The sequence below is a fragment of the Elephas maximus genome, chromosome 5 (assembly GCF_024166365.1).
Source record: "Elephas maximus indicus isolate mEleMax1 chromosome 5, mEleMax1 primary haplotype, whole genome shotgun sequence".
NCBI classification, from domain to species: domain Eukaryota; kingdom Metazoa; phylum Chordata; class Mammalia; order Proboscidea; family Elephantidae; genus Elephas; species Elephas maximus.
In genome coordinates, this window is record NC_064823.1 from 61,056,081 (window position 1) to 61,074,150 (window position 18,070).

At 36.9% G+C, this 18,070-nt stretch overlaps 1 protein-coding gene across 1 annotated transcript in view; it reads right to left on the reverse strand.

Annotated features, from left to right (window-relative positions):
* The window catches only part of GRID2 (glutamate ionotropic receptor delta type subunit 2), a 1,658,713-nt gene that overhangs the window by 141,956 nt on the left and 1,498,687 nt on the right, over positions 1-18,070 (reverse strand). Inside the window, exon 14 of the mRNA XM_049885711.1 lies at positions 6,911-7,077. Coding sequence (XP_049741668.1) covers positions 6,911-7,077 — 167 coding nt within the window. The remainder of the gene's footprint in view (positions 1-6,910; positions 7,078-18,070) is intronic.

The window sequence follows — 18,070 nt, forward strand, 5'->3', positions numbered from 1 at the left end:
ATAGAAGCAGATTGCCCTATCTTTCTCCCATGCAGTGGCTGGTGGGTTTGAACCACCAACCTTTAAGGTTAGCAGCTGAGCGCTTAACCATGACAACACCAGGGCTCCTTTTGGCATATAGTAAGTGCTATATAACTGTTTTGCGGAAACCCTGGTGGCGTAGTGGCTAAGTGCTATGGCTGCTAACCAAGAGGTTGGCAGTTCAAATCCACCCGGTGCCCCTTGGAAACTCTATGGGGCTGTTCTACACTGTCCTATAGAGTTGCTATGAGTCAGAATCTATTCGATGGCAGTGGGTTGGGTTTTTGGTTTATGTAAGTGTTTAGGAGCCCTGGTGTTACAATGGTTAAGTGCTTGGTTGACTAAAAGGTCTGAGGTTCAGACCCACTGGTGGCTCAGCTTCATGGAAGAAAAGGCCTGGCAATCTGCTCGCATAAATATTAGAGCCTAGGAAACCTTATAGGGCAGCTCTACTATGTCATACAGGGTCACTGTAAGTTGGAAATGACTTGATGGCACACAACAGCATATAAGTGGCTGCTATTATTCTTACATGCTTTCAAAAGAAAGATAAGACAAGGTGCATAATGACTAGACAATTTTACATGGAATCAGAAATTTTGAAGTTTTTCTAGTTTCATTGCTTTTTGTGATTCTGAGGAAGTCACAACTTTGGACAAGTTTCATCTTTGATACAATGGAGAGAACTACTCTTCCTTCCATTTAAAAAAATTCTGAAATTCTGTGATTATCAAAATGTTGTTTACACATGTGTGTCATTATCATGAATCCAAGCAAAGTCATTCTCTGTGCAACCTGAAAAACTTAATTGTTTTTGTGCCACTTGGTAGTTCCATATCCAAAATTGAGGGGATAGATGCCAATAGGCAAAAAGTGACTCTTTTATAGATGAACTCTAAAATTAAGCTCAATTAAACTCAAAACTTAATTACTCCTTGAAACCAATTAAAATTTGAGAACAGGGTTTAGCTTATTAAATGTTCAGTATCTCTTTAGCTATTTGAATAATTAAGATTCTGAGAACAACACTGGAGTTAATTTTATTAATATCACAATAAAATCATTCAGAAAAATTAATTTCTATTCTTAAATACCTTAATGAAACAACATTTAAGTAAATACTTTTTTTTATACTAAGAACAATTATAAGACCAACCAAACCCATTGTGGTCAAGTCAATTCCGACTCATAGCGACTCTATAGGACAGAGTAGAACTACCCCATAGAGTTTCAAAGGAGCGCCTGGCAGATTCAGACTGCCAACCTTTTGGTTAGCAGCTGTAGCACTCAACTACTATGCCACCAGGGTTTACTGTTATAAGACAGGGGCCACAGAAAGCATCTGATGAGCAGAAAGTGTCAGGTAGAAAATTCATTGCAAACGTTACCCAACACAGCAGTACTCTGCCCCACCTGAAGAGACAAATAAATGCTTTAACTTCTACTGCCAAGTTATCTAGGTTTTGTGCAGAATGGGGAAGCAAAGCTCTTCTAGCTAATTCTATGGAAATATATATATATACACACACACACACACACACACAGTAGTATATAAAAAAAAACACATAGTAGTATATACATAGTAGTATATATACACATCAAACAACCCACATAGTAGTATATATACACATATAGTAGTATATATATACATACTATATATATATACTACATATATATAGTAGCTCTTACAAAAAAAAAAAAAAACCCTCAGATCTATTGCCGCTTCGAACTTATAACGACCCTGTAGACAGAGTGGAAGTGCCCCGTAGGGTTTCTGAGAAGCAGCTGGTGGATTCAAACCGCCAACGTTTTGATTAGCAGCCATAGATCTTAACCACTGGGCCACCAGAGCTCCACAGTAGCACTTGCCAGTCCTTAAAAGTCATTCCTGCGCCTGTTAGCTCATGTACAATTATACAACCTGCGTCTCCCATGCTCTACCTGATGCTTGCCAAAGCAGCCCATTCATTAAGTGTATAGACTGGTAGTGTAATAGTTGTGCACTAAGATGCAAGTAAATGTGCAAAGACCCAGAGTTAGAAAACCAAAAGGGAAGAACACTCCTGGCTGAAAGAACTGAAGAAAAAATTCAAACCTCGAGTTGTAATTTTGAAGGATTCTATGGGCAAAATATTTATCCAGCAGAATGTGGAAATCATCAAACAATGTCATTAATATCACATGCAAGTAAAATTTTGCTGAAGGTAACTCAGAAGCCATTGCAGCAGTACATCAACAGGGAACTGCCAGAGAATCAGGCCAGTTTCAGAAGAGGACCCAGGATGATGGATAGCATTGCTGATATCTCATGGATTTCGGCTGAAAGCAGAGAATACCAGAAAGATGTTTACCTGTGTTTTATTGACTGTGCAAAGGCATTTGACTGTGGGATCATAACAAATTATAGGTAACATTGAGAAGACTGGGAATCCCAGAACACTTATTTGTGCTCCTGTGGAACCTGTACGTAGACCAAGAGGCAGTCATTTGAACAGAACAAGGGGATACTGCATGGTTTAAAGTCAGGGAAGGTGTGCATCAGGGTTGTATCCTTTCACCGTACATATTCAATCTGTAAACTGAGCAAATATTCCAAGAAGCTGGACTATATGAAGAGGAACGCAGCATCAAGATTAGAGGAAGACTAGTTTACAACCTGTAAAATGCAGATGACATCACATTGCTTGCTTAAAGTGAAGGGGACTTGAAGTACTTACTGATGAAGATCAAAGATCACAGCCTTCAGTATGGATTACACCTCAACGTAAAGAAAACAAAAATCCTCACAAATGGGCCAATAAGCAATATCATGATAAATGGAGAAAATATTGAAGTTGTCAAGGATTTCATTTTACTTAGATCCACAATCAATGCCCATGGAAGCAGCAGTTAAGAAATCAAATGACGTATTGCATTGGGCGAGTTGCTGCAAAAAAGACCTCTTTAAATTGTTAAAAAGCAAAGCTGTTATTTTGAGAACTAAGGTGCACCTGAGCCAAGCCATGGTATTTTCAATTGCCTTATATGCATGTGAAAGCTTGACAATGAATAAGGAATACTGAAGAAGAATTGGTGCCTTTGAATTGTGATGTTGGTGAAGAATACTGAATATACCATGGGCTGCCAGAATAATGAACGAACCTGTCTTGGAAGAAGTACAACCAGAATACAAGTTAGAAGGGAGGATGATGAGACTTTGTCTCATGTACTTTGGACAAGTTATATGGAGAGACCAGTCCCTGGAGAAGGACATCATGCTTGGTAAAGTAAAGGGTCAGCTAAAAGAGGAAGACCCTCAAGGAGATGGATTGACACAGTGGCTGCAACAATGGGCTCAAACATAGCAACAACTGTGAGGATTGTGCAGGACAGGCAGTGTTTCATTCTGTTATACATAGGGCTGCTATGAGTTGGAACCAACTCCAGAACACCTAACAACAACAACAATATTCAAGTAAAATAAACAAATGTCCTACACCTCATTTGGCTGCTCTGAAGTGTCCGTGAAATATATAAGCATATCGGATACCCAGCTCCCTTGACAAAAAAAAAAACCAAACCCACTGCCGTTGAGTCAATTCTGACTCACAGCGACCGTATTATAGGAGGGAGTAGAACACCCCCATAAGGTTTCCACTGCTGTGAATCTTTATGGAAACAGGCTGCCAAATCCTCCCGAGGAGTGGTTGGTACGTCAGATCTGGTGAACTTTTGGTTAGCAGCTGAACCCTTTAACCACTGCGCCACCAGGGCTCCTAGATACACAGCAGATATCTGCAAATAGCAGATAATAAATGTAGTTACTGTCTTGCTGTATGTTTTTTGTTATTCAATATTAATATTTATTAAAGTACTTGGATATCTTACAAGTTGTGTGGAGGCATACAGTCACTTGAAAAATTAATATTGACTTATTAAAAATCACCCAGAATACTGTTATTTTCCTTGAAAATAATCACAATAGTAATCATTGATCTAGTTTAATCAGTGGCCCAGGATAAACTGATGCATCAAGGATGGATATAATAATTTCCAAGTGTATTGTAACAGTTAAATTTGACAGTCTTTATGATTTTTTTAAATCAGTTAATACAAAGAGAAGACTTCTTTTCCCTAATGGCTATAGGAAAAGAGAATGAATGCAGATATTTTCTGAATTCAGGGAAAGAGTTTGGGTAATTGATTAAAGTGGCCCATGTGCATAAAGGGATGAGTTGGCTTATTGACCATTGCCAGATCATGTTATTTTTCTGGCTCTCTCTTCTTCCAGGTGTCCAGGGAACCAGGATTCAGGGTGTCGGACACTGTTGACATCCATGATGAATATCAGACAAAAGAAAACTAACCTTCAATGCTTACTGTTACTTCAGCAGCTCACTGGAGTACATTTCCTCAGAGCTAAAATCCCTGATGGGTAAAGCACCACAGGGATAATAAGAAATGGGACACTTGGTGTGATTTAGTACACATTTTTTTAAATTGCGATTATGTTCATGTATTGATTCTGCTTGGCTTTACTTTTTGCATAAAAGACCTAGAAATTATGTCCTGAAACAAAGAACATCTAGTGAAGAAAAAAAGCAACTAATCACAACTAAAGGAATAAATAATCCTTTTCTCAACTACCTGATTTATATTAAGGATCTATCAAACTTTTCCATGAAACCCTGGCACCCCCATTTATTCTACCATGCATTTTAATCTCCCATCTAAATGAATAAAACTGTGGCACGCAGCCTTCCTTAGAAAGGTCTCCTCTATTTGTTCCTTCCTCTTTATTTCCACTTGCACAGTTCTAGACCAGGTCTTCATTATCTCACGTTTCCAGGTTTGCTTTAGTCTTTGTCAGTTCTTATCCATCCTTCATATGAAAACAAGATTAACCTTTCCTTAAAGATCACTTTCATCATTTTACTCCTAAGCTCCGGAATGGATAACAGGTTCTTGCAGCTGCTTGTGGCCTACAATATGAATTGCAAACTTTAAATTTCCTTTCAAATTAGTTCAGTGTCCTTATTGTTCCCCAATACATTATGTATCCCGTATTTCTATTCTGTTGTCTTCATTGTTTTTCCAAGAACTAAATTTTTCCTTTCAGCTTAACTATACTAATCCTTCAAGGTCAAGTTCAAGGCTTATCTCCTCTGGAGAGCTTTTACTGATAATTCTACCACACATTTCCTTTAGCTTTTCATTCCGCGTGCTGTTTAATTCTTTGAATATCTCAACTATACAATTTAATACAATACAAATAAGCAATATTGATAATACACACACATATAAATGTCAGCACAAATTTATAAAAATGTTATATGTGAATCAGTCTTGTCTCTCCAAGTAGACCTGAAAGTGCCTTGCAGGCATGATTAACTTTGTTGTTTGTTCCCTTTAGCTTCTGTACGTTGCTGACCTTATTATACGTATTAAAAGTATTCAATAAATGTTTTTGATTGATTAATCATTTTTCATACCTCAGCATTTTGCTTCTTATGCATATTTAAATTTTGGTTTCTACTTAGAATGTTTTAGAGCGATAAGGGACCAGTGCTAGATTGTATTATTGTTCACTACCATGTGCTCCCTCCTTTCTTTAGGTGGAGTACACTAAACCAGCCTACAGATTTTGGGCTTGGGCATGTGACTTTCCTTTGGCTAGTGATCTGTTAGTATATATGACAGATGCCACATCCAAACAGAAGTGCAAGAGGCACTGTGACTTTTTATCAGCCTCTTTGGCGACCATTCTGCAGTGAGAAGAGCATGTCCCAGCTCTTTCTTCAGCTTGGGCCCATGAGTGAGGAGATGTACACAGCCGACCTGCAGTTGACCCACAGAAGAACATAGCCAATGCACAGCCCTCATGCTTCATGAATAAGAATTTTTTTTAAACCATTGAGACATTGGGGTTGTTTGCTGCAAAGACAAGCTAGCCTGGAGCCTTAGAGTTTACTTAACTTTCTCATTTTACAGATAAGAAAAGAGGCCTAGATTTTATAGTTAGCTAATGGAAGAGCTATGACATAAATTCTGGACTACTGACTTTTTTTTTTTAACAGACAATTCCAGGCTCTTTGTTATGCTAAAATATGGAGAAATAAAACTCAAACGCTTTGAAATTCGAAAACTTGTTGCTATCTAGAACTGCCCTCTTGGCCTGGTTTTAGATTTTACAGAATAGATAGAAGAATATTTAGGAAATAACAAATGTACAACGTCAAATTGTATACTTCCAATGGGGAGATACCAGTGTCTCTTAGATCAAGCTTGTTTGGTAGTAGGTAGTACGAACCAAAGATCTTGGTGAGTTCCTTTCAATGCCCAAGCCTTTCATATACATTGTTAATTTAATATGTAAATTTCAAAAACTTCTTTCTTAAACAACTCTCTTGTAATAATAAAATAAAAAAAAAATTCTGAGTTGGGGATGGGTATAATTTCTTAATAATCTGGTTTCCATGACAAAGTCTCATGTCCACTTTGCCATCAAGTAAGAGGCTAAAATTCTTACCCTTTTCCTTGCAAAATTCAGATGGAAACAGCTTTATCTGTAGTTCAGTATCGCAGGGCTTTAGCTTGGTCCTCAAGTTTATTTTATGCTTTGGCGTTCTTAGAAATAAATTAATCTTTCCTAACTCAAGCAAAAATCTTTTTCCCTTTATGAGGAAGCAGTCTGTTCTGTAACCATAAGAATTCAGTACATCCTTTAGGAAATGAATGTTTTATTGATCAACTACTCACAGCTACTCTTTTTTTTTTTTGGTTGTTGTTGAAAATGAAAATGCTTCTCCAAACTGAGAAAACAAAAAGTAATAAACCAGATTGGGTAGCCAAGTAGATTTTCTTTATTGAAATTCCCTCTATCCTTATATAGGCCATACACAAATCTTACCTTTGTGAAAAAACATCCCGGTAAGGACTGCCATGTTGCAATGCAATTCCATATCCCCGATCAGCAACAGTATTCCCAATGGTGTAAAAGGAACAATCTGGGTCATTGATAGCCACATATTCCAGTACAGCTGCATCCCATACAAAAGCATAATTTCCAAATTTTACCTGTGAAAAAAAGGAAAACAAAGGGAGAAAACAGGATTTAAGGTTGGAAATTTAAGTCATGTATAAACCAAAACCATTGCCATCAAGTTGATTCTGACTCGTAGTGACCCTATAGGACAGAGTAGAACTGCCGCCATAGAGTTTCCAAGGAGCACCTGGTGGATTCAAACTGCTGACCTTTTGGTTAGCAGCCGTAGCACTTAACCACTACTCCACAAGGGTTTCCAAGTCATGTATAGGGAAATAAATATTACAGTGGCATACATTTAATTGTTCAAAAAATAATGAGACATACGTGTCTAACAAAACTCTTTTATTCTGAATGAGCATTGGGCCTTTGGTGAATTTATAGCTCTGTTCTCCTGGAAAAGTGGAATGTTACCTATGCTACTAGACAACATTGTTTATAGTAAAAACGACCCTTGAGTTGGAAATGTCATCTGAAATAGGAGAACAAAGATGAGTACAGTGATTTTTGTAACTGGGTCTGTCCGTTTTGGGGGTCAAGGAAGCTTGTCTTTGCAGTTGTTACAAGAAATATTGCCTCCTTTGGGTTACAAAGCTTCTACGTGAGGCAGGCTTCTTCTACCTGACCTATACTGTAAATGAATACTGCAATACAACTCAAACTGAAGAGAAATGAGTAATACTCCTTTGATGGCAAGCTGTATTTCCTGTCTTATGTCCTTCTGATTTAGTCTGTTGCCAGCTGTGGCCTCTGGTAATCTCATAGTTGGATTTAAAAGAAACTCCCATGGTGAGCATTGTGATGAGGACAAAAATAACTCCACAACCTCTTTTCATCATTATTTAGGAATGAAACTTTCCTTTGAGTCTGTGCAACATTTTTTAGTGATTATCTTTTTCCCCTAAATAATCACTTACATCCTAAGGCACAAATTTACCAACTATAAAGTAAAATGCAATATCCTAAGCATCTTAATAAGGTTTATCTAGAAAATCATTAAAGATACAAATAGAAATTATGGGTTTGTTAAATAAGCAGAACTAATAATTAAATCCAAAAGTTTTGTTTACATGTAAATGCAGATAATCAGAAACTAGAAATGGAATAAATTATATTCAGAAATACATAAAAAGAATATTATGAATGATTCTATAGTAACAAAATTAAAGTATCATTAACTTAGATAATTTTATGGGAAAAGAGAAATTATCAATTTTCCTAAGAAGTAGAAAGAAATTTCTCTAGTACGATGAAAACGCTAAAATAACTTTGATACTAAATTGGATAAGCATACAAAAATCTCTCAAAATCAGCAAACTGATTTTAAAGGTATGTTAAAAGAATAGTCTATCATTACTAGACAGTGAAAGGAAACTCTGGTTCAGTATTAGAATGCTTACTAGGATAATACATCTTACAAATGAGTATTTAAAAAAAAGATCCTTCATTAATATTTAAAACCATTATCTAGCTATCTATCTATGAAAAAGATCCTTTTAAAGAGGTAAACAATAACTATATTATACATGCAGCAAACAAGTAGAAACTGAAACTCTGATGGCATTACTATTAATTATTATTAAAGTTAAGAATTGATGACTACTATTACCCCCAAAAGAAACCCTGGTGGTGTAGTGGTTAAGAGCTATGGCTGCTAACCAAAAGATTAGCAGTTTGAGTCCACCAGGCACTCCTTGGAAACTGTATGGGGCAGTTCTACCCTGTCCTATAGGGTCTCTATGAGTCAGAATTGACTCAATGGCAACGGGTTTTTTTTTTTTTTTTGGTTTATTACCCCCGAAAATTAACATGATTGTGGAAATTTTAGCATAAGCAATAAGGCAGAAAACAAAAATCTGTTTCAATTTATTTGTTAAAAATAATCATTAGGTAGAGACAGGATTATCATTATTTGATGACATATTTATGAAGCCCAAAAGAATCAAATGAAAATATATTAGAAAAATAGAGGCATCAACGATTGATTATACATATATATACATATATACATCAAAACATTTTATATTAATAAATCAATAACAGATAAGTTGTTTGAGGAAAAATATCCATTTACACTAAATGTAAATATCTAGGGATAAATTTAACAGAACACGAGTAGGAACTATATGAAGAAAGCCTCAACACTAGGCTGAAGAAGACTTGAAAATGTTTCTGGATAAGACAAAATGGATGGATGCATAATTGTAAAAATAATATCAGTTTACCTCAGATTGTTTGATATTTAATCCAATTATAAATAAAATACCCAAATGATGTTTTGGGGTTTATTAAAATCTTTGCAAATTTAATTGGAATAAAAGCAGGTGAGAATAGCAAAGAAATTCTGAAGATGAAAAGTCATGATTGGAAACTTAGAGTACCAGGTAGTGACCCATGTTCCAAAGCTTAAAAATAAAACAGCATGGAACTTGTGTAAGAATAGAAAATCAGTGGAACAGAAAAAAAGCCTACACACTCATAAACATACAGTAAAACCTGCAAAAGTTGGAACCTGTGTAAGGCGGAAACTTGTCAGAGAAGGAAAACTCAAATATTTTCCACTAATAGAGAGTGATAGAAAAGTGGTAAGACTGCACCCTGTCAAAGGTGGAAAACTTGCGAGATCTGGAAAAACAAGGCAGTCCTGTAGAGTTCTGGCTCTCACAGGTTTCACACCAACTATATATCCTACAAAGACAGTAACTGAAGTCAGCGTGGCAAATACGACATATTCAATAAAAGACACTGAGACAAGTGATTATTTCAAAAAGGTCAATATTAAAGCACTATTTTATAAAACCTACACAAAATAAATTCCTTTAATATAATAAATTAAATATAATGCAAAAAGAACCAGACCAAAGCATAAGGTATTGAAATAGAGATAAAAGTTCTTTCCCTGAAGTAATCATTCAATGCAATTAATACTCATGTGTGTCTAGTGTACAAACCTATGAGGGTCTACTGTGCACTGGGCACTGTTATGTCAGTGCTCCTCTTATAACATGATGCTAAGACCTCCAGCATCAGAATTAACAGGGGATTCTTTTGTTGAAAAATATAGATTCCAGATTCAACCCCAAAACTAATGAATTGGAATGTTTGGTGCTTGGGGCATGGGAATGTGCATTTTAGCAATCTTGAGAGTTGATGCTTATGTATACTGATTTTTGAATAGTACTGTTGCTGGTGACACAAAAATGAGCAATATAATCAGGAACAATTTTTCAAACATAATTATACAGTTTATACACATTCTCCAAACTTACCGGCTATCTCATTATTTGACATATCGCCATGTACAACAATAGTGAAAAATCTACTCTCTATTTTCCACATTAACGACATATGTCTGCAGTAACAAATGCTGAGATGTGAGGCAAGATGTTGGCTTTGATGGTTAAGGCCATGTGTCAACTTGGCTGGGTCATGATTCTTGGTGGTTTGGCATTTATGTAATGACGTAAACTGGCAGTTATGTACTGATGTAACCTTGCAGTTATATAATGATGTAACTTGACAGTTATGTAATGATATAGTCATCCTCCATTTTGTGATCTGATGTGTTCATCCTCCATTTCTGCATAACAACAATTTTGCATAAGGACCTGGCCTTTGGAATCTAACCATGTTAATACGTGAGACAATGTATACATGTAATCATAAAAACTGTCATAGCTTCCTGAAGTGTTGATAGTGATGCAGTAGGGAAGATACATGGTTAGGTTTCTTCTACATTGGCTACTCTTTTTTTTTTAATTGTACTTTAGATGAAGGTTTACAGAACAAACTATTTTCTCATTAAACAGTTAGTACATGTATTGTTTTATGACATTGCTTAACAACATGTCCACACTCTCCCTTCTCAAACTTAGGTTCCCTATTACCAGCTTTCCTGTCCCCTCCTGCCTTCTAATCCTTGCCCTAGGGCTGGTGTGCCCCTTTAGTCTTGTTTTGTTTTGTGGGCCTGGCTAATCTTTGGCTGAAGGGTGAACCGCAGGCATGACTTCATTACTGAGCTGATAGGGTGTCTGGGGGCCATACTCTCTGTGTTTCTCCAGTCTCTGTCAGGCCAGTAAGTCTGGTCTTTTTTTTTTTTTTTAATTTTTGTTGTGCTTTAAGTGAAAGTTTACAGATTGTCAGTCTCTCATACAAAAATTTATATACACCTTGCTATATACTCCTAGTTACTCTCCCCCTAATGAGACAGCACACTCCTCTCCACTCTATTTTTGTGTCCATTCGGCTAGCTGGTCTTTCTTTTTGAGTTAGGATTTTGTTCTACATTTTTCTCCAGCTCTGTCCGGGACCCTCTATTGTGATTCCTGTCAGAGCAGTCAGTAGTGATAGCTGGGCACCATCTAGTTGTGCTGGACTGAGTCTGTTCTACATTGGCTACTCTTACTCACAGGTTTATCTCCTAGTTCTCTCTCTCTTTTTTGGACCCTTTGCACTAATTAGCAACTTTCACTTCTGCTTTTAGCTTCCTGGGTCCAAACTTATGAGTACCAGACAGATAGAAGCAACCTTGAAGCCTCCTCTAGCAACCTACTTTGATTTTTCTATTTTCTTCTGTTTTAAACAGCTGCCCTGGCCTCCTGGATCCCCTTGCAGTTTTTTCATCGCCCTCAAGGGATCTTCCCAGTGGGAGACATATTGCTTTGCTGTTCAGAGTGTTCCAGCATTGCTGTTACAGCTTTGTGAACTGTAGAGTTCTATCTAAATATATGGTAACATTATCATTGCCGTTGTACACATGATTCTAGCTATTCTAATGTTACAAAGCATTATGAATGCATTTTACAAAAGAGAATCATTAAAACAGTATGATTATAGTCTATAGCAATGCCAATGAAATGCTGCATAGTAACCTCAATTATTTTAGCTTTTAAAAATATCCCTGGCCTTTTTCATCTACTACAGCATACAATCTCTGTCCTTTGGATGGGTTTTAACCATCAAATTAAAGCTCTCTAGAAAATTCTCATCAATAAAACCTAAAGTCACTTTTCAACAGAATAATCATTGAGGGGTGGCCTAGAAAATTTTCAATCCATCTGATGGGGTGATGAATGTTACTTAAAAATTTTCAACTTGCCCTTGTTCTTGAGGTCATGTTTGATAGGCAACTGAACTGCATGCCATTGATCTATTTACCAGTGGAGTTCATGCCAGCAGAATGCTTCACACTAGTTTAAACAGAAGACAAAAGCATATCTGGGAGCTCCACTTCAACATACTCCAGACCTCAGTTGTGAGGAAAGGAAAAGAATACAAAATGGCATCTACCGCCAATGTTTATCAATCTCTGGTCCTCAAAGTAGAGATACTAGGATGCTGTGGTGATTGGTGGATGTTGGTAGCTACTGATGCTCAGCAACTGTGTCCTCACAGTAGTGCATGTGATGCCAACACACTCTGATGAATTTCTCACTCTTGGTAAGATAACAGTAGGAGCTAGGTTTGCTTCCATTTCTATGCCATTTCTACAGTAGTCTTTCTTTAAATTCAATTTTACTAACAATTATTATACAATAATTTTCATTGCACAATATGATAATTTCAAGATTCTGATGGTGAGTGTGTAGGAGAGTCTTGAGTCCTTGCCCTGAAGCTACTTGCAACCTAATAGTGGAGATAAGTGAAGCACTAAGTTACTATGAGAGTACATGGCTGAATATGGTAAGTGCCTTAAGAAAAGCTCAAAGTGTTAAGACAATTTAAAGGAAGGGGAAATTTTCATTGAGTGGAATCAGAACATCCTGCTCAAATATTCTGGTAACTGAAATAGTTGTAACAGAAAACTCCAAATATTTAAGTTCCTTATCTATAGTGCCTAACTGATCAAACATAGATGCCCTTTGGAGGCCATTTCCTGTTCATGCACACTCTTTTAACCTACTATCTTTGTACAATTTTTCCATCTGTCAGGTGAAGAACTATAAACATTTAATGTTATTTTCTCCAATATTTGCATTTCTTGCCAAGTAGAGTGAAGAACGGGAAAATTATTTTCATAACCTGCACCTGTGCTCCTCACCACGTTATGAATTATGGCACATTTTACTTCATTCCCCTTAGCTGGTTTTGTTTTGTATGCCCATGTTCTGACATCTTCATCATGACCTAATGCTGAAAGCACTTTCCTTTTCATTAGGCAGTAGTCTCCTGTAATAACTGCAGAAGCTCATGCCACAACCAAAGAGACTTACCACTACCTCTAATCCCACTGACTTTGGTTTTAATTGGAAGAACTTTATTCCTCCTCACACAAATCTTTAATATAGAAAGTTCCTTAAAGCCTCCTTCAAAACCTGCAGCTACAGAGAGACAAAAAGCAATGATCCTTTTTTATTAAAAAAAAAAAAATTCAGTGGGAATAATTACAGACAGCTGACTTTTAAACCAAAGAGCAAGATAAGATTTCCCCTCCCTGAAGAAGTAACATTCTCTCTTCTCCTTCTTCTCTTCTTTATGATAATACCTATTGCTATCAAGTCCACTCTGACTCATTTCAACCCTCTAGGACAGAGTAGAAATGGCTCGTAGAGTTTCCAAGTAGCTGCTGGTGGATTTGAACTGCTGACTTTTTAGTTAGCAGCCTAAGCTCTTAACTACTGTGCCGCCAGGGCTCCTCTAACACTTAAGAAGCATTTTTAACTCTTAGAAATGACTTTCACATATAATTTCATTTGTTCTTTATGACACTGTGAGGCAGCTTATATCATGATATCTAATTCACAGATGAGATAATGTAACTTGCTCAAAGTCATACCAATTACTAGTGGCAGATTTGGAACTTGAGCTCAAGGCCAAGTTCTGTGGTTTTTCCACTACACTAAAGATAAATTCCTGGAAGATATTTGCCATGGGATCGTAAAAATGCATTAATCATGGTGGCCCTTGCTTTCAGGCATAGCCTATCTAGCTGGAGAAATAACATTCATCAAATACATACAATCCAACTAGAATGTGTCAAGCACTCTGAAAACAAGGTAACTTCCTTAAAGCCACATGATTACAGCATTAAGATAAATAAGAATTGAGCTTTTTGAAAAAGATTGCTTATTTGTCAAAATCATTGAAATGAATATCTGGTTTATGTGATTCTGAACCCCTCAGTCCTCTTGATTTTGTAAGCATTGCTATATTAGCATTTCTGACTTTCAGAATTGAAACCAAAGCAGAGATTGTTAAAATTAAAATAAAGGCTGTATATTGCACATCTATTATTTTTGCTTACCAATAAAAATCAACAGGCCTGAGAACAATGTGGCAGACAAATTCTAAGCTTGTGCACTAAGCTGATAATGTCTTTAAAATGTTAACTGATGGTCACTGATGGATAATGTGATGGTGAATTACAGGCACAAAGAGTTATGGCCAGCCTAGAATCGATCTATAGAGGTCCTTACAATTCATTGCCCACATAAGTCCTTAAAATGGGATGGCATTAATATTTATGACATGGTTTTAGGTGGTGACCTCTCCCACTTTGGGCAAATTAATAATTTAGCATAATTCATCAACTCTTCTGAACTTATACAGCCCAATAAATCATGATCAAGTCCATATTTTAGTGCTTAGGACTGATTTAAAAAATATATATGGTTTTGTTTACTGCTGCCTTAATTGCTGGTTCACCATATTTTATCTGGTATTATGTTGAAATTCAAATCTGTGCTCTGAGGTCGTCACAGGGCACACATTTTCTTAAGATATGAATGTGTTGAAAATAAATCAATATCAATTTATTAAAAAAAAAAATCTTTATTTGTAACACAGAAAAGGTGCAGTTTGCCTGCCTCTAAATCTTATCTCTTGCCTCTCTTTTTTGAGGTTATTGAAATACTAAATATTAAAAAAAAAAAAAAATTTTTTTAAGCATTCTGGTAATATGGAAAACCGAACACAGCTTCCTTCACCTCCAGCTACAACTCTCTCTTGAGGCAAATGGCTGTTAGAATCTGGAAGACAGAAGACTAGTAAGACCTGGGATTCAGGGTGATTGTATAGGGGAAAGAGTTGGTGGGTGAGTGCTTGACAAAACCAGTGGAATCTCTGGAGAAGGTCATGAAGAAATTAAGTTTGGGAGTGTTTGATTCACAGAGAATTGTGGACTCCTGTCTTCTTACCCATGAATATGCCTATTCTGTCACTTTTAAATTGGCAAGGAAGAAGTTGAATGGACAAAATGGACAGAGATTTCCCAGTCCTGAAGTCTGGGATAGACCAGAAGACTGAAGAACCCACGGCTTCTTCCAATTGCTTGCTGGATTTGTAACTCACCTTCTTCTAGACTGCTGGTCCACAGAAAGAGAGGAAATTTTACCTTCTACCATTAGCAAGACTGCTAATACCTAAAATAATCCAACAACCGGATCTGAGTCCTCATGAACTGACAGAGAAAAATAAAAACCGTAATAGTGGGCCTCACAATCAGAGATGAAAAGATGAAGTAGAACACCGTGGGAATAATAAGATTACAATTTTATCAGGAAAAAAAAACAGCATAGAACCAGATTCAAGTGTGAGTCTAAAAAAAAAAAAAAAATCTATCTGTCTACAAATAAACAAGCCCCAATTTCTCAACCAAGAAGCTGAATAGATATATTGAAAGAGAAAATGGTCATAAATGTCCTGCAAACTCAGATGGAAGAATGAGAGTGGCAACTGTCCGGGTTTGCCTGGGATGTCCCAGTTACAGCATTGAAAGTGCATTGTCATGGGGAGGTTTCCTCAGACATGAAAAGTCCAGGTTTTTGGTGATGGATGCAGAAGATTTGGGAAAAAGTACAAAACCCGTACAATGACTAATAACTAAGGGTCGAAAATACCGCTGTTTTTGTGTCAGATGGAATTTTTTTTTATTGTACTTTAGATGAAGTTTTATAGAACAAACTAGTTTCTCATTAAAAGGTTAGTACATATATTGTTTTGTGACATTGGTTAACAACCCACAACATGTCAATACTCTCCCTTCTTGACCTTGGGTTATCTATTACCAGCTTTCCTGTCTTCTCCTGCCTTCCAGTCCTTGCCCCTGGCCTGGTGTGCCCCTTTAGTCTCGTTTTGTTTCATGGGCCTATCTAATCTTTGGCTGAAGGGTGAACCTCAGGAGTTACTTCATTACTGAGATAAAAGGGTGTCCCAGGGCCATACCCTCAGGGTTTCTCCAGTCTCTGTCAGGCCAGTAATTATGGTCTTTTTTTGTGAGTTAGAATTTTTGTTCTACATTTTTCTCCAGCTCTGTCTGGGACCCTCTCCTGTGATCAGATGGCTGTTTTTATGGGCTAGATAATCTGCTTTCTGCAGTCACTGTCAGTGTAAATGCCCCCCCGCAACCCGCCACCAAACAGCTGATATTTTCAACCATGATACGCTACTTCTCACAATAAAGGATCAGCTATTGACCCACTGAGGTTCCTGGTGGTATGAACAGTTTGCGCTCTGCTGTTAATTGAAAAGTTGACAGTTCAAACCCACTCAGTACCAACTGCAGAAGAAAGGCCTGGTGATCTGCTTCTGTAAAGATTACAGCCATGAGTCTAAACTGACTTGACAGCAATGTTTTTCCTTTTTCTTTTGGTTTACTGATGCATCACTGTGAGTTTTGAGATTTGGTGTGTAACTTGTGTGTTGTAATTGTGTGTTTTAACAGTTTTCTTTGATTTTGCCTGCAGATTAGCTACTGTAGTTTGCATTTAAAAAAAAAAAAAAAACCATTGCCAAGTTGAGTCTATTCCAACTGATAGCGACCCTATAGGACAGAGTAGAACTGGCCCATAGAGTTTCCAAGGAGCAGCTGGTGGGTTTGAACTGTCGACCTTTTGGTTGGCAGCCGAGTTCTTAACCACTGTGGCACCAGATATCATTATTTAGATAATGATAATTTAATTTTTAACATAGTAAACACTGTGATAATCCTTTCTAAGAACTGAGATAATGAAAATGGCAATGGTTATAATACCAATGCCAGCATGACCCCAGACATCACTGAAAAAGAAAGCAAAATGACTGTATTATTTTAATGACAGATGGAAGGACACATATAACTGAATTATGGAAGTAAATAACAAAAACAGGGCATACTTCACAACATGGAGGAAAGAAACAGGAATTAAGTGTGATGGAGTAGAGAATGTAAAAGGATACATGAAGACTGAATCTCACAAAATTCAAAGGTTTCTTTCTTTTTTTTTGTCTTCCAAAAAGATACCAACACTCAGTTGAAAATAAAGGCCGCTGAGTGAGTTTGGGTATACCACAGTAACAAACAGGCATTTGCATATTGTTCTCTCAATTGCTCTATGAAAGTGAGTAAGGTTACATTTCCTGATTCAGAGGTTTCAAATCAAATGTCTTATAGGTAACAAGATAAAGATGAAAGATGAAGATCAAAGACTGCAGCTTTCAATCTGGATCACACCTCAACATAAAGAAAACAGAAAGCCTCACAACAAACATCATGATAAACAGAAAATATTGAAGGTGTCAACAATTTCATTCTATTTGTATCCTCAATCAATGCCCATGGACATAGCAGTCAAGAAATCAAATGACCTACTGCATTGAGGCAATCTGCTGCAAAAGACCTCTTTGAAGTGTTAAAAGGCAAAGGTGTTGCTTTGAGGACTAAGGTGTGCCTGACCCAAGCCATGGTATTTTCAATAACCTCATATGCTTGCAAAACCTGGACAATGAATAAGGAAGATAAAAGAAGAATTGATGCATTTGAATTATGGTGCTAGAGAAAAATATTGAATATACCATGGACTGCCAGAAGAACAAACAAATCTGTCTTGGAAGAAGTACAGCCAGAATGCTCCTTAGAAGTGAGAATGGCAAGAGTTCATCTCATATACTTTGGGCATTTTATCAGGAGGGATTGGTCCCTGGAGAAGGACATCATGCTTGGTAAAGTAGAGGGTCGGTGAAAAACAGGAACACCATCAATGAGATATATTGACACAGTGGCTGCAACAATGGGCTCAAATATGTTGTTGTTATTAGGTGCTGTCAAAT